General features: G+C 41.4%; 1 protein-coding gene across 1 annotated transcript in view; it reads left to right on the top strand.

The window, feature by feature from the left end:
* IGF1R (insulin like growth factor 1 receptor) overlaps nt 1-23003 on the top strand; it is a 325470-nt gene that overhangs the window by 265370 nt on the left and 37097 nt on the right. The window contains exons 6-10 of the mRNA XM_079129075.1: nt 3563-3777; nt 5759-5885; nt 7444-7682; nt 10580-10747; nt 10974-11178. Coding sequence (XP_078985201.1) covers nt 3563-3777; nt 5759-5885; nt 7444-7682; nt 10580-10747; nt 10974-11178 — 954 coding nt within the window. The remainder of the gene's footprint in view (nt 1-3562; nt 3778-5758; nt 5886-7443; nt 7683-10579; nt 10748-10973; nt 11179-23003) is intronic.

The following is a 23003-nucleotide window of genomic DNA, read 5'->3' on the forward strand; positions in this document are numbered from 1 at the left end:
TGGGGCTGTCTCCCAAGTACCACTCAGAGCCCCAGCATTTGTGCTTTCTTTGCTCCCCATCCTTTCTGCAGTGTGTGTAGGGTGGTGTGCTGACAACTCCAAGGTGGTAGCCACTAATGACACAGTTGAGTATGTTTTATGTGCTAGGTAGGCATTTAGAATATCCATACTGATGACATACAGGTGCCCTCTGGGAGATCAGCAGCCACTCCCAACCCACCCCATTTGGTCTACAGTTGGCTTATAAGACCCATCCAAGTAGAGAAACAAACTTTTTTTATAGTATAAAGAAGGCTGAGAGTCAAGATACCAATAGCAATAAAATCTTGGCATCACAGAGCCTCTGGGAATTAAATAAACAAATAACAATTTTTAAAAAATATTCTGTGAATGTAAAGGCAGTTAGCTTAGAAACAATTTTGAAATTACATTTACTGAGTAATTTCCTTATGTAGTCATTTCCTTTAGGAAACAATGAAAATTTCAGTGTATTCATATGTTGTGGATGTACAGACAGGTCTCTGCCTTATAGTGTCTCCTACATCTCACATAATCTTGTAAGAAATTTGGGGGAGCAGGGCTCCAAGCTTGGATTGGAAAAAGAAGAGCAGTATTGAAAGGCAGATCATGAATAGCTGGATTATTATTTTGATGAGGGTTTTATTTTTATTTTTCTTTAGCCTGAGTTTTATTGATATTGGTATCCTGGCTCCCAGCCTTCTCGACATTGTAAAAAATATGTTTGTGTTTACTGTAAAAAGATAATCTTGCTTTTCAAAGTGATTAATCAAATACATGGAATTTCAATGTGCCTGCCATTCATTTGTCAAATTCCTGATTTATAATTCATGCTTCTTCCCATGGGGAGAAGAATGTTTTGTTCAGAAGGTATTTTCAGTGCAGTTTTATTTCCTGCTAGTAAAATTAGTTTACTAAAAGAGGCCTCATCCTGAATTACCATTGGAAGTTTGACCTGATTAATTGGCCCTTACTCCTAGTGTGTAGGTTTCTTCAGAACAATAAAGGGATTTTGTCCCTGTGGCTATCTCATGTACCTGGGAGCAACCAGACCCATTGGGGTTAGCAATGACCCTGCAGTCTCCTTCGGAGCTGAAAATATTCCATGAGCAAGAATGGGTTTATGACAGGAAAAATCTGTTTTCACCTCTGCACCCCTTCTTCAGTTGGATAATTGTACTGAATGCTCTAACCAGCCATGAGATAGTGGACATGGTCGAGCTGTGCCCCCAAGGACAGCAAATCTAATCAGGCCAAGTCCCAGGGCTGCCCCAGGATACATGGCCTTATATTGCAGCGTGGATTCATTTGGACAATGTCTTAGGTTCCTTTTCCAGCACATAGGGTGTGTGAAGGAGAGAACCCTTACTGAAATGGAAGTATTGTTGACTTGCAGGATTTTGCCACTCATTTGGTGATCATTGATGTTTCCACAGGCTTAAAGTTGGGCCTATGAGATGCCTGGCCTGGTTTTAGAGGTGGTGTCTTTGGACTTGCCTGCTGGTTCATTGAGCCCCTGCACGGACAGCACTCCCACCACCCCACCATGTGTGCACAGAGGGCTGAGTGCTCAAAAAGGGCTGGGACTTCAAGTTGAAGGGGCAGACTCCATCTCAGCTCTCTGATTCCTCTGAACATTAGAATCTTAAAGTTAACAGGAAGCTCACATGTCAGCTGTTCATGCCCCTTCTCCTCTGAGTGAGAAAAAGGTGCTATAAATAGCGCTAAAGGGCTCAGTAGTGGAGTGCTCGCCTAGCATGCATGAGGCCCTGGGTTTGATCCACATCACCATATAAAAATAAAATGAAGATATTGTATCACCTACAACTAAAATATTAAAAAGAAAAAAAAAAAAAAAAGCACTAAAGGACCTGCCCCAGGTCATGCAACTCATTAATGGTGTTTTGGGCCTGGGGTTTTGCCTCTGAACTTATTGGTGGTATGAAGTCCCTTGCAAATTCTCAAGGAAATTCTAAGACTTCTTGGCAGCATTGTAATTATAACTCATGCTTTGCCCTAAATGAGCTCAGCTTGAGGATGAACCAGGATGAGCCAAATAGAGGTCCTGGGTTGGGTATAATGCAGCCCCTCAGCAAGTGCAGAGAGGTGCCCAGTAGACACAGCCTCCAGGGTAGGAGAGGACTTCAAAGTTCTCTTTCATCCTAGCTATTCCTGGCTGTGCAGAGAGGGCCAGGGTTCTTTTCTCTGCATGTTTGTTTATTAGGTCTATAAGTAGATCTCAGAAATAACTCAAAGAGCTGCCCCAAGTCCTAAGCTCTGAGAGAACCCCAGGAAATCTGAGACTTGGACACAAGAAAGGGAGAGGAAGGATTCAAGGTCCCTAGGGAACTGACCCGTCAACACAGAGGACTCAGACCATTATCCGTGGTGTTGCTTGCTGGTTACCTGAGGGGTATGGGTGGGGGTCAAAAGAGATCTGTTGCAGGGATCTTTCTTCAGACCTTCAGGCTCTCACACACTCCCAGAGATGGGTTTCTCCTGACACCAAGATCCTGCTGGTTGTCCCCACATCTTCCCTTTGGTGGACAGTTCACACACTGAGGGAGGAGCCAAGTCCAGTCTGGTGGACTCTGGGCCTCCACCATCTTGCTGGAGTTCATCCACTGTTGTTAGGTTATTGGTTTCCCAAGCATGGTTCCAGGATTGGCAGCATCAGCATCAATCACCTGGCTCATGTTAGAGAGGCAATTTTCTACCTTAGACCTTTACAGAGGGCCTTGCATTCTGAAAATAAACTTGGTTCACACCAAATTTGGAGAACCACTGTGTTGGATACAGAGTCCTGTTGCATCAATGAGAGACCCAGGGTGGGGGACTGCCTATCAGGAGCATTTCTTCACCCCCAAACCTCCATGCACTGAACCTAGGGCTTCTCAGGGTGACAAATGAAAGTGGAGGAGGAAGCAAGCTAGTGCTGGTCCCACCCTGCTTCCTGTCACCCTTCTCAACATGTGCTGCTTATTGGTCATGGGTAGGATGTACTCCCAAGGATAATGGGAAATTTTGCAGCAAATATGTAAGCTATTCTGGTTGGGCAGCAAAGCAGGTCTGTTCTCCCATGGACTGATTTCAAGTACATTGTGCACACCTGGCTCTGAGAAAAAATAATCAAAGACATTTATAGGGAATGATCCGAGGAACATTCTCCCATGTGAGAAGCTTTATATGTTGGTAATGGAGGTCATCAAATTAACTAGTGCCCTATTGATTTCAATATCCTTGACTCATGCTGTTATCATTGTTAACAGCAGCTGTCTGCTTTTGTTTTGTTTTGTTTTTGTGGTGATGAGGATTGAACCCAGGGCCTTATGCATGTGAGGCAAGCACTCTACCAACCAAGCTATATCCCCAGCCCAGCTGTCTGCTCTTAAATAGCATCAACAAGTAAATCTCTTACTGGTAAAGGAAATATGTTTTGGAGTGACACACATGGTAAAGAGGACCTGTGTTAGGTGGGGCCAGCATGGTGGAGGTGGAACATGGACATGAGCAGGTACAATAATGTCGATTACTGTGCTTCCAGGAACTACTCCTTCTATGTCTTGGACAACCAGAACTTGCAGCAGCTGTGGGACTGGGACCACCGCAACCTGACCATCAAGTCCGGGAAAATGTACTTTGCTTTCAATCCCAAACTGTGTGTTTCTGAAATTTACCGCATGGAGGAAGTGACGGGGACAAAAGGGCGCCAAAGCAAAGGGGACATAAACACCAGGAACAATGGAGAAAGAGCCTCCTGTGAGTGACAATGTTCAAACCACAGTGGCGCCTTCAGTTCTGATAACCACAGCTCCCTCCTTATTTTACTTGAAGGACTATCAGGCCACCTTAGGTAGCACCTCGCTTCCACAGTCAGTAGTGGGCAGTTTGCTGACACGTTCATGTTGATACATTTTCCTGACATCTGCCAGGGTGTGTTCAACATTTATAAATAGTTACTCATAGTCTAAAGGGATGATCACTAAATGAATACATGATAAAATATATTTCTGTGCACAAGGACACAGATTTTTTTTGTCAAAGAAGAGCCAGCACACTTGAGCTTGGGGGCAGGCCAGTTCTGCCCTTCTCCCAAGGATAAGGGCAACTAAAGGCCTAGGGATGAAGGAGCTCAGCTGCTAGCAGACCACTGTGGGCCCTGGACTCCCTACCCTCACACTTGCCTCCTCCTCACTCCCCACACCAACCAAAAAGATGGAGTGAGTCTACATCTTTGAGTCCATATACTTTAAAATTTTTGAACAATATAATTATACCACTGTTTAGTGATACAATTTTGACTTTAAGGTCTCATAGATATGATGCTCAGCCTCTGTTAAATCAGCCATTCTCTAAGTGTGATCCTAGGACTGGGATGTCACAGTGTGTTTCTCCTTTAACCCTGTATGAAAACTGCTTTTAAAAGTGTTGTGGCTCTTTTTGGATGGATAGAATTACAAGAGCTAATTTTCTCTTTACCTTTAGCTTTAAAATGTTGGGGAGTAAATAGAGTAATTTATATATTTGAGAGTGATTTCCATGCATGCACACAGGAAACTGAATCTGTAAATTGCGTAGCATTTGGCTTACCTCATTTTGTAGATGTTCAGATTTATCTGGTAGACACTCAGATAGCCAGAGAGTATTAGAGGGAAGAGAAGTGAGCTAGAGGTGGAGAGCATCTTTACAGCCAGCGCCTTCACCCTCCCCTCCAACTCCCTAACTTACTCCCTGTGTAAACCACAGCCAAATGGATATATCAGAGCATTTTCTAAGCCAGCCAGCTAGCCTGACCTGTCAGGTCTTGAATACTGGAGCCATTTGTTTTTCTTCAAAAACATAATCAAGATTTTCTCTCTTAAATAATACTTCAGCAGAACCTGCAACATTTTTCACATCACAGTTGAGCACGTTTTGCCCCAAAGACTTCATAGTGTCTTACTGCCTTCTGTCCCTCTGCTCCACCTCTTTGGTATGCAGAGAGTCAGGCAAACACAGCAGAAAGGACAACTGGTTGGAGATTTTCAGGTTTCCTTCAGGGCAGTAGTTGTCCATCCTCCCTGGTTCTTCTTGTAATTGGAATCTGGTGCGAAGAATAAGAGGAGCTTGTGTCAGCTTCCTTGTTGTACCCCACCAGCCAAGGTGCACCTCCTCCAGAGCACAGAGGGTCCTGCCAGGGCAGCTGTTCTTGTCAGTGTTTAATCTAGTGCAAGTCTTCAGCTGACCTTCAAGGAGTTCCACTGTCCTTTAAGGTTGACACACACTTTAGACTAAGAAAATCTCCTTTCTGTGGTTCACCTGAGGTAGTGTACCTGCCTTGGATGATTGCACAAAAGCAGATGTCTACCAGCCAAACAGGTACCATCCTCTCTAAGAAGATTTGGTCCAACTTAAAGGTTACACTCACTCAGCCAGACCCCCTTTGGCTGCCAGCATCTTAAGGATAGGCCTCCTTGTTCACTGAAGTGGCCCTTGTCTCAGGTTAAGAAACATAGGGTCACCTCCCATTCCCTGGGCATGTGGCCAGTGCAACTAACTAAACTAAAGCAAAGGAATGGACCTCTGGGAGTTCCACATAGTGAAATGTTGAATTCTCAGTGGAAAATAAGAAAACCACCTACCAAGTTGAGAAAGAGAGTTAGCATGTACTGCCAGGTTTAGGGAAAAGAGTAGTGCTTAGAGAGGCATCATTTCAGAGATACATGTATCTCTGTCACTCATGAGGTACCTCTGTGTCCAGGTGAAAGTGATGTCCTACATTTCACATCCACCACCACGTGGAAGAACCGCATTATCATAACTTGGCACCGGTACCGGCCTCCGGACTACAGGGATCTCATCAGCTTCACCGTTTACTATAAAGAGGCGTGAGTTTCTGCATTTGGTGATGTCATTTTGTTGGCAGGGCTGGGAATGGGTGTGGTCGGTCCTTTGGTCATCACATACCTTGACTGAACAGGACGCCAATGGGTTCCCCATGAAGAACCAGACCAAATATTCCACTTCATCCTCATGTGTCCTCCCTAGCTGTCAGGTGACATCGATCCTAGTTGGTGACAGCCATAAACAGGAAAGTATCAACTTGGGGCTTTTCATCGTACTGGTAATTAGAGATGTTTTAATAAGTTCAACCCAAAGGGGTAAAATCTTTGTTGTTTTTTTTTTTTTAGAGAATCAGGTCAGTCCAAATTGTCATAAACTGTGATGAGCATATGTGATGCCCATGAACACCTACTCTATGAACACCTTGTAGGAGTGTGACCCTAGACTGCTCCTTTATCTTTTTCCAGGCACTATATTTATGGGCCTCTCCCATTCTCTGCTCTGGTCATGAGCAGAGAATTCTTTCCCTTCAAACAGGGAAAGAAAAGTGGAGAGAAACTGACCTTCATGTATTCGACTTATTGTGACTTCTCCCAGAATGTGTTGGAGCTTTTCTTGTGCTATAGATGGCATTCACCTACCTGTGCAGCCATGACTTATTCTTACAGATTGTGATCTCTCCTTGGTCTCTCTGCTCTCTCCTTTGCTTCCTATATCTGGATTGTTCCCCTTACTCAGGTCCCATCTCAAAGCATAAATCTCTTTCCCAGATGCTTGGCTTCCCAAGAGCCAAGCAGCAATGGCAGCACCTGGCACCCTTCTCCCTGCTGGAGTTGGAGGGTCCTAGGAATTTCTATAGCCAACAAACAATTTCTATAGCTCAGAATTAGTAGGCATTCAGTGTTTGTATATATGGCAGTCCCTCATGACCTCCCATGATGACAGCAGGCAGGTTTATGTTAATGGCTGATTAACATAATGTTTCAGAAGCCAGTGGCCAGAGTCCCTTTTATCTCATAAATATAGAAAACATATCCAATCATGCATCCATGCAAAATACTCCATTCTCTTTGAAAGTCCTACTAATACTTTGGCAGTGACAGCTGGTAATTTAAGGAATATACACTAGTTTCTGAGACAATCTGATTTTTAAATATTATGAGATACTTAAGTAACAATGGTCTGTGAGCAATTTAGATTTTAGAAGCTACTTCTTTTTTTATGTAGGAATGTGAGTTTTCTCCAAGTTATCCTTTCTCAATATCTGATGTTTATATTAAAAGTCCATGCTTGTTTTTTTCTTAATGGTGAAAAAATGTTGTAATTCGGGAGAGAAAAAAAAATAGTATTTGCATGTCTTAAGGAGCAGCATCTTCAATCTCAGGAACATAGAACTTACTCTTCCTGAGACAGTGTTCATTCTGTAGTGTATAACTATGGTGAACCCAGAGACCAGTTTCTTCTATACAAATATAATTATTAGTTTTTATTTGAAATTCCCATTATAGAAAATGTTACATGTTCAGCTTCGGGGAAAGTTCTTGAAAAGCTTTGATGTCAGAATCCTGAAACATTCTCTGTACTTGGTTGATTGTCTTTCAGACCCTTTAAAAATGTCACAGAATATGATGGGCAGGATGCCTGTGGCTCCAATAGTTGGAACATGGTGGATGTGGATCTCCCTCCCAACAAAGATGTGGAACCTGGCATTTTACTGCACGGGTTGAAGCCCTGGACTCAATATGCAGTCTATGTCAAGGCTGTGACCCTCACCATGGTGGAGAATGACCACATTCGTGGGGCCAAGAGCGAAATCTTATACATTCGTACCAATGCTTCAGGTATCTACAAACCAGACAGACCCCCACCATCTCCTGCCTCTTTATAACCTATTATACTTGAATAGACAAGGTGTAGTTGTAGAGCTAGTGATAAGATACAAACGTAGTCTTTCTTGTCAATGCTTAATGCTCTATCACATTTTTTTTCCTCACTGCTAATGCCTTAGACCCTCCTGTGCCATTTTATGGACTTACTGCCAACTTTCATTCTCTCCTTGTTCTGTGCCAATAAGCCCAGGTCCTCCAGGGTCCTGGGATGGTTTCCTTGGAAGGCCCAACCAGGAAATAATCCCATGTAGCTGCCCTTCTTGTTTATTTTAATGTTTAAGTCTCTGAGAACTGAAAACATGCTGATCTAGATCTGAGTACCACTAATGTATTGTGGCTCATTGGTTTTCCATTTTTATAATCACTACAGTTCCAAAGAAGTGACAAAAGTAAAAAAAAAAAAAAAAAAAAAAAAACCAAGACCTAGTATGTTGTGGGTATTTGAGTATTGACTGAAGATGTTCTTCCTTCTCATCTTTATATTCTAAAGCACTTAATTTCTCAACTCCAAAATCTGGAAACAATAAAAGCAGCATTTGTATATATTTTCCAAGTATATAAAGACTAGTTTGGAAGTAGAGAGCTGCCCTTTATATTTTTGTTTTTGTTTTTTCAGTGCTGAGGACTGAACCCAGGGCCTTGTGCTTGCAAGGCAAGCACTCTATCAACTGAGCTATATCCCCAGCCCTTGCCCTTCATTTTTAAAGACACTAACTGCTATAACAAATATTTTATAACCTGGGTGCCTTATAAACAACAGAAATTTACTTCTCACAGTTCCGGAGGCTGAAAGTCCAAGATCAAGACACCTTTGGTGTCTGGTGAAGGCCAACTTCTTAGTTCATGGAAAGCCATCTTTTTGCTGTTTCCTTTATATTGCAGAAAGAAAGGACAAAGGGACGTCTGGCGTCCTTTCTATAAGAACAGTAATTCCATTTACTAGACTCTACCCCTGTGACTTAATCACATCCCAAAGGCCCCACCTTCTAATGCCACCGCCAAGGGAATAGGATTTCCACAGATGAATTTGTGGGAATTTATTTGATAGTCTGCAGCACTGATAAGCATTCTTTGATAATGGCTATTCTTATAAAGAGCAAGGTATTTTTTAACGCCCATAAACCTAACACAAAATAAGTTTAAATTGCAAAAAGGGTGAGAAGAAAAAAGTGCGTGGGGAAAACCTTTTGTTCATGCATACCTGATTCCTCCTCCTTTCCCCTGCCCCATTTCAGTGACCCATTAAGTGGTCACAGTAATGTCACTGACCCTAAAGAGTTTATAGAAATAAATTTGGCATAGGCTTCTAACTCTAGGCAAGGCTTCATATAGCAGAAGTTCAAATGCAACAGAGTAAGTTTTTCCTCTTAACATTTAGAAGAAACCCTTCCCAGTAAATCATTGAAGCAAGTTTGAAAAATAGAAAAAAATAGAAAATTCTTATAGCAAAATAAAATTTAAAAATTAAAAAGAAAAATTTAAGCAGTACTAGAGATTGAACCCAGGGCACTCTACCACTGAACTACATCCCCATCCCTTTTTATTTTTTATTTTGAGACAGTGTCTCACTCAGTTGCCCAGGTTGGTTTTGAACTTGGAACACTCTAGCCTTAGTGTCCCAAGTAACTGGCATCACAGGTGTGTACCACCACACCCAGCTGTTACAGCACATTCTTAAGAAACTTGTTTATTTTCCCCAAAGATAGAAAACCAAGCCCTGTACAGATTTATTCCGCTCACTCCATTTTGGCCCTTGTCCTTGTAAGTGGTAGCGATAGATAATGACTTGGTCCTCTCTTTTTGCTTTTTGATGACACCTGTCATTGTAATACCTAGTAATAAGCTGTTTATTTTTGAAATACTTGTTTTTGGAAACCCTAAAGTGGCTGAGCATCAAGAGGTTATGTTTTCTCTAAAAAACTAGCATTAGTCATAACCTTTTCCCAGAGTAGTATTCCTTAAAGGTTGTTAGATCTTTGTGTATTTTATATATCTCTTGCACCTTGGAAAAACCATCAAAATTGGTGCTTTTTTGTGAACCTGATGAGAACAAGATTTCAGTGGCCCTGGAATGCATTTTCTGTATTTGCATAAGTTAGCTCTGGATTTGGGTTAGGCTGTCAGTAGTAAGTAAAGGTTGATTGGATTATTATGCTTTGCCTGAAGTCAATATTCTTTTGCTGGTAACAGTCCTTGGCTTAAAATCAGGGCTTACACGTGTTTGCACTTTTAGGCTGCTTTTCAGAGTCGCATCTCATCATTCCACTGAAGCATGACTGCAGGATTGGTGGATTTCCATGCTCTTGCCTGTTCCTCTGACCCCACTCACACTGGTGCATGCTCATGCATGTGCACTCTCACACGCTCTCACACAGGCTCTGTAGCTCCCATTCTATTTGCCACCTTTCATTTGGGCTTCTTGACATTTTTATCAGAGATTCAAAATTTCAGATGAAACTCAAATCACTAACTTTCACTCTTTGTTAAAACTCCCATAGTTAAACACTTTGGAGAATGGCAGTTGTAATAAATGAGAAAAATCAGGTGTTTGAATTGACTATAGATTGTCATCTGTTTTAACCTGGCTCTGCCCCCACAACCTTTCCCATTTGCAAGTCAGTAGTGTTTGTTTTTACAGAGATTACCCAAGAATAGATGCTGTAAAGGGGAACGTTGGCATTTAAATTAATGTTCTTTCCAAACAAGGTTCTCTTTCCCTTTTGTGTTTCAGTGTTCATTGCTATTGCCTTGGTCATACTTGCAGCTTCCTGTTGGTTTGCAGTGAGTACCTGATAGCCTCTACCTGAGTTCATTTCATTTTCTGAAATGTCTTTTGTTCTCCTTTCCAGTTCCTTCCATTCCCCTGGATGTCCTCTCAGCATCAAACTCCTCTTCTCAACTGATTGTGAAGTGGAACCCCCCATCTCTGCCCAATGGTAACCTGAGTTATTACATAGTGAGGTGGCAACGGCAGCCTCAGGATGGCTACCTGTACCGGCATAATTACTGTTCCAAAGGTAAGGATCCTGGCAGTGGCCCAGTTGGGAGGTGCACCTGTTCATGCCCATTGTCTGAACATACCTGAGCCCTGATATTATACCAACTAGGTAACAGTGTATTTTCCCACTATTAGAAACCAGCACCTTCTTGATTAAAATTATTAACAGCTATTCTTTCTCCTCACAAGCCAGTTATACTTGGCTTTCATTCCCACTCTCTCTTTCACTTCTCTTTTCTGGGAAGACAAAATCCCCATCAGGAAATATGCTGATGGCACCATTGACGTCGAAGAGGTAACAGAGAATCCCAAGACTGAAGTGTGTGGTGGTGAGAAAGGGCCTTGTTGCGCTTGCCCCAAAACTGAAGCCGAGAAGCAAGCTGAAAAGGAAGAGGCTGAATACCGAAAAGTCTTTGAGAATTTCCTGCATAACTCCATTTTCGTGCCCAGGTACTCGTACCACTTGATAACATTCTTAGGATGGTGCTGTTTAGGCAGGTTCTTTTGCTTTTCTTTCCACTTAGTAGTGTGGGACATGACACAGGAGCCACCAAGAGGGAACAATGGCAGGTGGCATCAGTTTGATCAAGTAAGTGGAGCTCCTGTGGAAGCTGGTTATCCCTGAAGGGAAGGGGACTGGGGCTTCTGTTGTTAGTCACTGCAGGTGTGATGGAAGCTGCCTCAGCCACACAGCCTTCTGCAGACAGCAGGTGGTTTTCCCCACATAGAGACAGGGAGATGAAACTGAGAGGGTTCCAGTCTCTTGACCTTACTCATGGAAATCAGCTAGGGGAAAATTCAGGATGTGTGCTCATCTCTGCCCTTCCCACTTCTCCCCAGTGCTGGCAAAGAAGGGTTGCAGCAAGAGGGGGAAAATCAGGGTCAGACCAACTTCAGAACATAACCAGGTGCCCCAGTGGTCCTTCACAGGAAGGTTTGGGAAATAACACAGAACATAGTCTTTCAAAGTAATAGAAACCCTGCCTCAGGAAGTCTTTCTGCTCCTGTGCTCTAATCCTCAGTCTCTGTAGAGTGAGAACAGAAAGGGAGGAATAGACATTTTGAGTAGCAGCACTACTCATAGTAGGCAAAAGCTAGAAACAACTCAGTGTCCATCAGCATATGAATGGATAAACATATGTAGTGTTTTTAGTAGATGAACTAGAATTTAGCCATGAAAAGAAAAGAAATTCTGATACATGATACAGCATGCACAAATCCTACAAACTACATGCCAACAAAGCCAGACACAAAAGGATAAATACTGTATGTTCCATGTACATAAAATATATAGATTAGGCAAGTGTATAGTTCATTAGCGTTTACTAGGGACCTGGAGTAGGATGGTGAAGGAAATGAGGAAATTACTTTGTAAAGGGTAGATTTTTTATTTGAGTTGGTGTGAATTTTTTGCAAATAGTGATGATGGTTGCACCACACTCATGAATGCAATTAATGCTTTTAAATTACACATTCAAAAACTTTTAATGGTAAAAGTTCATGCTATAGATATGCATTTTTTTTATTTTAACATTTTATTATAATAAAAAAAAATAGTAAATAAAATGGTTTTTTAAAACTGGAGGAAACCTTAGCAGAGTAGGCTGGTAATGTCTGAAAAAGGACTTGGAGTGGTGATCCAGGACTCCCATTCTTCCTAAAGATTGTTGTGCAGAATTCAAAAACAGCCTTGTGTCTGAAAACCAGATTCAAACCAGCAGTGTGTCCTCAAGTTGTAAATGCCCCCCCCAGGGATGCCCTAACTCCCAACACTCTGCCTGGCCTATTCTCTTCCCCTGAGACCTTGAAAGCTTGGAGCTGCAGTTTATTCCACACTTACTTTGCCCTTAAAGGCTGTCTTAGGTTGTAACAACAAATGAGTTTTAAAGTGATTTTTTTTTTTTTCTGTCAAGTGACTTTTATGATACTTGCAAAATGGTCAGAGAGCCATCTTACTTTGAAGAATCAATAAATTAGGAAATAAAGACCTTTTAGAACTGGATGTACTACTTTTGAAATGAAATGAAAATCCTCACTGCTTGGTGGTTTTCTTCCCCTCCCTTCCCTTCTCTCAGTTAAAGCCACTAGAGCAATGAGTGCCCAGAGGCTACTGCCAGCCCTCCCACCACCCCAGTGGGGCAGCTCCTGTTGGAAGGCAGATTATATGCTGCTCTTCTAGTGTTATCCTTGTGGTTCAGTGTGTACTGCTGTTTTCTTATTATCCTTGTGGTTCAGTGTGCACTGCTGTTTTCTTATCCATGATACCTGTGTACCATGTGTGATTCCTAGAATTTGAAAGCTTAAGAACTGGAAAGAGCTCAGAGATGTTTGAAAGCAGAACTCAGTGAGGCTTGGTGACCTCTCCGACATCCTCATTAATTTAGAATCTGGGTCTTAGACCTACATTCTCACGCACCAAAACTTTTTCCTTTCTTGGATTTTCCATATGATCCACTCCACCTGGGCTGGCAGTCACTATTGCTGTAAGGACAGGTGAGTATAGAGTGTCTCAAGCAGGCTGGACAGAAAGTATGTTTGTTTGTTTGTTTGCTTGTTTTTGTGGTGCTGGTGATCAAACACCAGGGTCTTACATATTCTAGATAAACAGTTCCACTGAACTACATACCCAACCCCAAGAAGTTGTCTGTTCACCATCAGAGGCTGTTGGTTACACTGGTGTTTTTATTATCCAACCAGCTTTCCAGAAGTTCAGGTTGTTGGTTAAGGGTTTAGAAAGTGTTATTAGTCCATTTTATGTTGCTATAACAAAATACCTGAGGCTGGATTTGTGTAAAGCTCACAGTTTAGAGGAGAGAGCACAAGTTAACAAGAAGCCAGAGAGAGTCAGGAATTGGCCTTGCTCTTTTCTAACAACTCACTCTTGCCAAAACAGCCAATTTACTAGACCAGCATTAATTAATTACTAGACCAGTATTATAATCCCCACTGAGAGCAGCACCCTCAGTGACCTTTTATCTCCCAGTAGGCCCCACCTCTTAAAGGTTCCACCACCTCTTAATACTGAGGATACCATACTTAATACCTTAATACCATACTGAGGACCAGGCTTCCAATTCAAGAACCCTCAAGGGACAAACTATAACAACATAAAGATTTTGCTGAAAGGTGTCTAGCTTTTCAATTGTTGTCAGAAGACAATATCTTTTTTTTCATCAGAAGTAGAACAACAGATTAAGTGATGTGAAAGTGGTTATTAAATTGACAGATCGCGTAGTTGGTACAGATGTTCTTAGTGCACAGCATTCATGTTGTTGGGTTCAAAATAAGTTTCTGCTGTGCCACATCCCATGTGACGAAAAGTATTCTTCCATCCCTGTAACATGACTCTCTCCTAAAACAAGTCCGATTTACACTTCTCTATTTTCATGGGATGAATACCCATATTTTGTCCATGGTAAGAGGCCACAATTTGTAAGAATTTGCATTGTTTTTTGCCTCATAGTGAGGCATAAATCTAATGTTTATGCAAGTTCTGAGAAGGTTCACATAAAGAGGTGTCCAGATGACAGAATAACTGAATCACCAAGACTCATTTTTTGTTTCTACAGCTAGTTGTTCAAAAACTTTTGATTTCCCTCAGTTCATTCTAAGAACAATTTATTTGGGAGCTAAAATCAAGTAAGTCACGTACAGTTCCTTCCACATGGTCCCACGTGTCCTTTGTGTTTGAAGTAGTATGGAAGCTAGAGTTTGTCAAGTTGCTTTCTGAAGTCAGTATTGGGTGGCAAATGCCTTTCCTTGACCAGCATCTTTAATTTTCAAATACGTAGTTTGTTTTATCTAACACATTGACAGATGTTGAGAAGTAAAAGGTTTTCCAATAGGAGTAAGTTGTATCATGGAGCAGAGTGAGGAAAGTTGGCAATATTTCTTATTGGTCATGCCATTGGAATGTAGCTGTTGACAAAGAATTATATATGGCCATTCTGCTTACCCCAGCAGTGCCTTCCTGCTAATGTTCTTTGTTGCCTGCCCCAACCCCTGACTTGGTGTCCATAGTAACAGCTATGTTGTCTCGAAAGTATGGGTGTTTACAAATAAGTAAACTGTTGAAAGTACTTTAATGGTGTAATACCAGTTCAACAGGGAGTGGCTAGGGGAGGGCATTGACACAGTACTATTTTCACAGTGGGTCAAACCCAAGCAGCTTCTTACTTGTAGACTCAAGTGTGTATTGTATTGGTTTTCAAGGAAAGGCAGGAAATTTGTTGGTAATGTGTTGAAAAAGATCTCCCTTCCAAGAAAGTAGGTGGTTTTTTGGCTGGTTGGGGTTGGTTTGCACAGTGTGAGAATGGTGGGTTATTGGCCTCATTCCCAACCCTTCCTTTCCCAGCATTGTCAAAACAAATTTACATGCCCCTGACATCGTAGTTTGCTACCTTTTGGAATGAGCCTGTTAGGCGGTTTCTGCCTCGGTGGGGCCCAAATAGCACTTTGCAAAGAAAGAACGTGCTTTGCAGGAGAATCCATGGGCTAAGCAGATAGGGGAGCCCAGGTGGTCTTTTCTCCTGGCCTCCTACCTTTTCCTTCCAGATTTTGACCTAAGGACCAGAAAGAAGCCTATGGGGTGTCCACTGAGCCTTCACATGGCTTCTGAGATGCCTTCTTTCCTGGGTGAAATTTTTCTCCCTCCTGCTAACAAGCTTCCTGTATTCTGAGCTTTCTCATTTATTTGAACTCAGTTTTCTTATTAGGTAAAATTCATCCCATTTGCTTGCTCCCCTCTACCCTTTGCCCATTCATAAAACATGCAACCAGTCAGTAACCTCAGCACCCTATTTTCCACATGGTGCATGGCTGATCTGAGAGTTATTGGTGCCCTGCCTTGATGTACCTCTCATGCTGTTTATTTTTCTTGGTTCCTGTGAAAGTTAGGAGCCTGTTTTTAAGGTTCCGGGGGAAACCCCTTTTTCTGTGTCAAAACAGCAATTGAAGGGTCACACCTTCATCTGCCCTTTTGGGTATTGTTGTACTTCCCTGGGGATTTTATGCATTCCCTTTTGTTTTGTTGTAGTTTTTGTTTCAAGCCCTACTCAGATCTGTGACAAAGGCTCTACCCCTCTCACGGGCTGTATCTTTTGGAGGCCACGAATCCCACTGCTGAGTGGAAGGCAAAGCTGAGCTCCAGAGACCTACAGGAGTATGGCCTGTACCAGGATTTAGGGTGGGATTTTCTTTTTGTTTTGTTTTGTTTTCTTTCCTTTTGGTACCGAGGATTGAACCCAGGGGTGCTTAACCACTGAGCAACTTGCCCAGCACTTTTTTTTTTTTTTTAAATTTATTTTTATTGTAAACAAATGGGATACATGTTGTTTCTGTTTGTACATGGAGTAACAGCATACCATTTGCATATTCATAAATTTACATAGAGTAATGATGTTTGATTCATTCCATTATTTTTTCCTTCCCCCCACCCCTCCCACCTCTCTTTTCCCTCTATCCAGTCCCTCCTTCCTCCATTCTTGTCCCACTCCCACCCCCCATTAAGTGTCATCATCCGCTTATCAGTGAGATCATTCCTCTTTTGGATTTTTGAGATTGGCTTATCTCACTTAACACGATATTCTCCAATTTCATCCATTTGCCTGCAAATGCCATAATTTTATTATTCTTTATAGCTGAGTAATATTCCATTGTATATATATATATATATATATATATATATATACACCACAGTTTCTTTATCCATTCATCAATTGAAGGGCATCTAGGTTGGTTCCACAGTCTGGCTATTGTGAATTGAGCAGCTATGAACATTGATGTGGCTGTATCTCTGTAGTGTGCTGATTTTAAGTCCTTTGGGTATAGGCCGAGGAGTGGGATAGCTGGGTCAAATGGTGGGTCCATTCCAAGTTTTCTAAGGAATCTCCACACTGCTTTCCAGAGTGGCTGCACTAATTTGCAGTCCCACCAGCAATGTATGAGTGTACCTTTTTCCCCACATCCTCGCCAACACCTATTGTTGCTTGTGTTCTTGATAATCGCCATTCTAATTGGGGTGAGATGGAATCTTAATGTAGTTTTGATTTGCATTTCTCTTATTACTAAAGATGTTGAACATTTTTTCATATATCTGTTGATTGCTTGTACATCTTCTTCTGTGAAGTGTCTGTTCATTTCCTTAGCCCATTTGTTGATTGGGTTATTTATATTCTTGGAGTAGAGTTTTTTGAGTTCTTTATAGATTCTGGAAATTAGTGTTCTATCTGAAGTATGAGTGGCAAAAATTTTCTCCCACTCTGTAGGTTCTCTCTTCACATTACTGATAGTTTCCTTTGCTGAGAGAAACCTTTTTAGTTTGAATCTATCCCAGTTATTGATTCTTGCTTTTATTTCTTGTGCTATGGGAGTCCCGTTAAGGAAGTCTGATCCTAAGCCAATATGTTGAAGATTTGGAACTACTTTTTCTTCTATAATCTGCAGGGTCTCTGGTCTGATTTCAAGGTCCTTGATCCATTGTGAGTTGATTTTTGTGCAGGGTGAGAGATAGGGGTTTAGTTTCATTCTGTTGCATATGGATTTCCAGTTTTCCCAGCACCATTTGTTGAAGAGGCTATCTTTTCTCCATTGCATATTTTTGGCACCTTTGTCTAGTATGAGAAAATTGTATTTATTTGGGTTTGTGTCCATGTCCTCTATTCTGTACCATTGATCTACCTGTCTATTTTGGTGCCAATACCATGCCGTTTTTGTTACTATTGCTTTGTAGTATAGTTGAAGTTCTGGTATTGCGATACCCCCTGTTTCATTCTTCCTGCTAAGGATTGCTTTAGCTATTCTGGGTTTCTTATTCTTCCAGGTGAATTTCATGATTGCTTGCTCTATTTCTTTGAGGTATGTCATTGGAATTTTAACTGGAATTGCATTGAATCTGTATAGCACTTTAGGTAGTATGGCCATTTTGACAATATTAATTCTGCCTATCCAAGAACATGGGAGATCTTTCCATCTTCTAAGGTCTTCCTTAATTTCTTTCTTCAGTGTTTTGTAGTTTTCATTGTAGAGATCTTTTACCTCTTTGGTTAGATTGATGCCCAAGTATTTTATTTTTTTTGAGGCTATTGCAAATGGAGTTGTTTTCCTCATTTCCCTTTCAGCTGTTTCATCGCTTGCATATAAAAATGCTGCAGATTTATGTGTGTTGATTTTATAGCCTGCTATTTTGCTGAATTCATTGATGAGGTCTAGAAGTTTTCTGGAGGAGGTTTTTGGATCCTCTAAATATAGAATCATGTCATCTGCAAATAGTGACAGCTTAAGTTCCTCTTTTCCTATTCATATCCCTTTAATTTCTTTAGTCTGCCTAATTGCTCTGGCTAGAGTTTCGAGGACAATGTTGAATAGAAGTGGTGAAAGAGGACATCCCTGTCTTGTTCCCGTTTTTAAAGGGAATGGTTTCAGTTTTCCCCATTAAGAATGATGTTGGCCATGGGCTTAGCATAAATAGCCTTTACAATGTTCAGGTATGTTCCTACTATCCCTATTTTTTCTAGTGTTTTCAGCATGAAGGGGTGTTGTATATTGTCAAATGCTTTTTCTGCGTCAATTGAAATAGCCATATGATTCTTATCCTTAAGTCTATTGACATGATGGATTATGTTTATTGATTTACGGATGTTAAACCATCCTTGCATTCCAGGAATGAACCCAGTTGATCGTGGTGCACAATTTTCTTAATATGTTTTTGGATACGGTTTGCCAATATTTTGTTAAGGATCTTTGCATCTATATTCATCAAGGATATTGGTCTAAAATTTTCTTTCCTTGATGTGTCTTTGCCTGGTTTGGGTATGAGGGTGATATTAGCTTCATAGAATGAGTTTGGTAGGGTTCCCTCCTTTTCTATTTCCTGGAATACTTTGAGAAGTATTGGAATGAGTTCTTCGAAGTTCTTGTAGAACTCGGCTGAGAATCCGACTGGTCCTTGGGCTTTTCTTAGATTTTTAATGGCTTCTTCTTTTTCATTGCTTGATATTGATCTGTTTAAATCGTGTATGTCCTCCTGGTTCAGTTTGGGAGGAGCATAAGTCTCTAGAAATTTGTCAATGTCTTCGGTACTTTCTATTTTGTTGGAATACTTATTTTCAAAGTAGCTTCTCATTATGTTCTGTATCTCAGTGGTGTCTGTTGTGATATTTCCTTTTGCATCATGTATTTTAGTAATTTGAGTCTTCTCTCTCCTTCTCTTTGTTAGTGTGGCTAAGGGTTTATCTATTTTGTTTACTTTCTCAAAGAACCAACTTTTTGTTATGTCAATTTTTTGAATAGTTTCTTTTGTTTCAATTTCATTGATTTCAGCTCTGATTTTAATGATTTCCTGTCTTCTACTACTTTTGCTGTTATTCTGTTCTTCTTTTTCTAGGGCTTTGAGCTGTAATGTTAGGTCATTTAATTGTTGACTTTTCATTCTTTTCTGGAATGCGCTCCATGCAATGAATTTTCCTCTTAGTACTGCTTTCATAGTGTCCCAGAGATTTTGATATGTTGTATCATCATTCTCATTGACCTCTAAGAATTTTTTAATCTCCTCCCTGATGTTTTTTGTTATCCATGTTTCATTCAATAGCGTATTATTTAGTCCCCAAGTGTTGGAGTAATTTCCTTTTTTTACTTTGTCATTGATTTCTTCTCTCAGTCCATTATGATCTGATAGAACACAAGGCAGTATCTCTATTTTTTTGCATTTCCTAAGGGCTGCTTTGTGGCATAACATATGGTCTATTTTTGAGAGGGTTCCATGTGCTGCTGAGAAGAAAGTGTATCCGCTCGTTGACGGATGGAATATTCTATATATGTCTATTACGTCTAGGTTATTGATTCTGTTTTTGAGTTCTATGGTTTCTTTGGTTGGATTTTGGTGACAGCAGTGCGTTAAAGTTGCCCAGAATTATTGTGTTGTGGTCTATGTGATTCTTGAAATTGAGAAGGATTTGTTTGATGTACAGGGATGCATCATTGTTTGGGGCATAAATATTTACTATCGTTATGCCTTTCTGATTTATGGTTCCCTTAAGCAGTATGAAATGTTCTTCTTTATCCCTTCTGACTAACTTTGGCTTGAAGTTCACTTTATCTGATATAAGGATGGAAACCCCCGCTTTTTTACTGGGTCCATGTGCGTGGTAGCTTTTTTCCCATCCTTTCACCTTTAGTCTGTGGATGTCTTTTTCTATGAGACGAGTCTCTTGCAGGCAGCATATTGTTGAGTCTTTCTTTTTAATCCATTCTGCCAGTCTATGTCTTTTGATTGATGAGTTTAGGCCATTAATGTTCAGGGTTATTATTGAGAAATGATTTGTATTCCCAGTCATTTGGCATATTTTTGGTTTTTAAGTCGGCTTGGTTTCTCCTTTGAGTGGTTTTTTCTAAGGTAGTTCCTCCCTTTGCTGACCTACATTGTTGTTTTTCATTTCCTCCTCATGGAATATTTTGTTGAGAACATTCTGTAGTGCAGGCTTTCTATTTGTAAATTCTTCTAACTTTTATTTATCATGGAAGGATTTTATTTCATCTTCAAATCTGAAGGTTAGTTTTGCTGGGTATAGGATTCTTGGTTGGCAACCATGTTCTTTCAGAGCTTGAAATATGTTGGTCCAGGCCCTTCTAGCTTTTAGAGTCTGAGTTGAGAAGTCGGCTGCTATCCGTATTTGTCTCCCCCTATATGTAATCTGATACTTTTCTCTCTCGGCCTTCAAAATCCTATCTTTATTTTGAATGTTAGGCATTTTCATTATAATGTGCCTTGGTGTGGATCTGTTGTGATTCTGTGCATTTGGTGTTCTGTAAGCCTCTTGTATTTGATTTTCCATTTCATTCTTCAGGTTTGGGAAATTTCCTGATATTATTTCATTGAATAGGTTGTTCATTCCTTTGGTTTGTATCTCTGTGCCTTCCTCAATCCCAATAATTCTTAAATTTGGTCTTTTCATGATGTCCCATAGTTCTTGGAGATTCTGTTCATGATTTCTTACCATCTTCTCTGTTTGGGCGACTTTATTTTCAAGATTAAATATTTTGTCTTCATTGTCTGAGGTTCTGTCTTCCAAGTGGTCTAGTCTATTGGTGATGCTTTCCATTGAGTTTTTTATTTGGTTTATTGTCTCCTTCATTTCAAGGATTTCCATTTGGTTTTTTTTTTTTTTTTTGAGAATCTCTATCTCTTTGTTGAAATGATCTTTTGCTTCCTGCAGGTGCTCTTTCAGCTTATTGGTATTATCATTCATTGCCTGCGTTTGCTCTCTTATCTCATCCTTTGCTTCGCGAATCATCTTAATCATGTATAATCTGAAGTCCTTTTCTGACATTTCTTCTACCATACTGTCATTGGATTCTATTACTATAGAATCTAGATTTGTTTGGATCATTTTCTTCCCTTGTTTTTTCATGTTGTTCATGTATCTTCCCCTCTAGCGCTGCAGATCTGGGGTATTGCAGATTTCCCCTATAGGCTTATAGTGGCCCTATAGGTTTCCAAAACCCTTTCTTTAAGGGGAGATCAATATTAGCAGTGCCCAAACCAGACACTATGCAATCCTAGACCAAATAGCCCCTATGGGGACAATAACATCATGTAAATAAGGGAGAAAGTGACTCTGAGGGAACAGGTAAACAGAAGGAAAAGAAAGCAAGAAACGTAAAGAAATAAAAACTTAAATTTTTTTTTAAAAAAGGAGAAAAAAGAAAATCTACTGTATAATAGTCATATACTAATGAAACCTCCCAGTGTTCAGTAGCCTGATGTATGAGAGGTACCTGAGAATGAGCTTCAAGCCTCCAGCAGGCGTTGCAGGATGGGATTTGCCCCACCCGAAGATCGGAGCTACGGCTTCCAGGATTATCCAAGATGGCCGCTCTGGCTTCAAAATGTGTTGGCAAATGGGGAGCTGCAGCTCAGGGGTGATGTGGTCAGCTGGAGGTCCTGGAGCTGGGATGCAGTTGGTCCAGCAGGGGTCCTGGAAGTCCGGTGTGTTTGGTGTAGTTGTGAGATCCTGGAGGCCGGGTGCAATCAGACGGTCTGGGGTCCCCGTGATAGGGCGCAGTCAGTTGGTCTGGGGGTCCTGGTGGCAGGGAGCAGTCAGTTGATGTGAGGGCCCCCGAGGCAGGGAGTGATTGGTCGGGCTGAGGGATCCTGGAGATGGGACTCGGTCAGTCCAGCCAGGGGTCCTACAGGGCCTGGCTGTTGTCTCAAAATAGCGGCAGCTACGTGTAATCAAACCTGCAGGTACTGTGACAGTGAACTTTCAGGCAGCAGCAGGCAGCTGGTTCTCCACTGGCGGTCTGCGGTCAATCTGCTGGCAGCTGTCAGACGATCAGGAGGTGAACCTCAATCGTTGGGTGATGGATAGGGGTAAGGCAGGTGATGGACAGGCGAGAGGCAGGGAAATGGCGGATGATTGGCGCCTGACAGTGAGCAATCTGCTCTCAAAAAAGGCGTTGATATGCTGACAGACTGCAGGTCATCACAGCAGACAAATGGGGTAAAGAGCAGGGGATCAATAAGCAGCAAAAACTGCCTCACTGAGAAACAGATATCCTCTGCTTGAATCCGGCGTTGCGGAGCGACAAGGAACGCAGCCTCCCTCTAGACCACCATCTTGGATCTCTCCCCCCAGCCCTTTTTTAAATACTTTTTTTAGAGACAAGGTCTCACTGAGTTGCGTAGTGCTTCACTAAGTTGCTGAGGCTGGCTTTGAACTTGTGATCCTCCTGCCTCAACCTCCCAAGTCATTGGAATTATAGACATGTGTCAGTGCTCCCAACTGGGGTAGGATTTTCAATTACCAAGATCCTCCAAGGAAGGATTCTGGAGTTTAAACACTTGTTTGCTGCTCGAATCACGGCATCTTTATTTTATTTCAGAGGAGACCAAAGAAACCACCATTACAGGCCTTTGAATTCCTTCTGCCCCATTCAGCCTGGGCCTGAGCAGCCATCTCACCATCCGCCTCATAAATCTTAATGCAACTAGTAGTATCTGACCGCAAGGTCTGTGACCAGATGGCACCAATATCCTGATCAAATAGGGTACTGCCTAGCACAGGGTGGCTCTGGGATCCTGGGGGGAGCATGTATACTGATCCTGAGGGGTAGAGTTGAGAAAGCAAGACAAATAATGAAAAAGGAAATCCCCATTATTTGTTCTTTTCCAAAAGGGTTGAATAGTTGCTTTTGTTACACAGGTTAGATTTTTCTTTTTTGATCTTCTCACCTAGTCAAAGAAAAGGCAAGAGGCAGAAGCTTTACAAGCCAAGTTT

This window comes from Sciurus vulgaris (genome assembly GCF_902686455.1).
Source record: "Sciurus vulgaris genome assembly, chromosome: 2".
Classification (NCBI taxonomy): domain Eukaryota; kingdom Metazoa; phylum Chordata; class Mammalia; order Rodentia; family Sciuridae; genus Sciurus; species Sciurus vulgaris.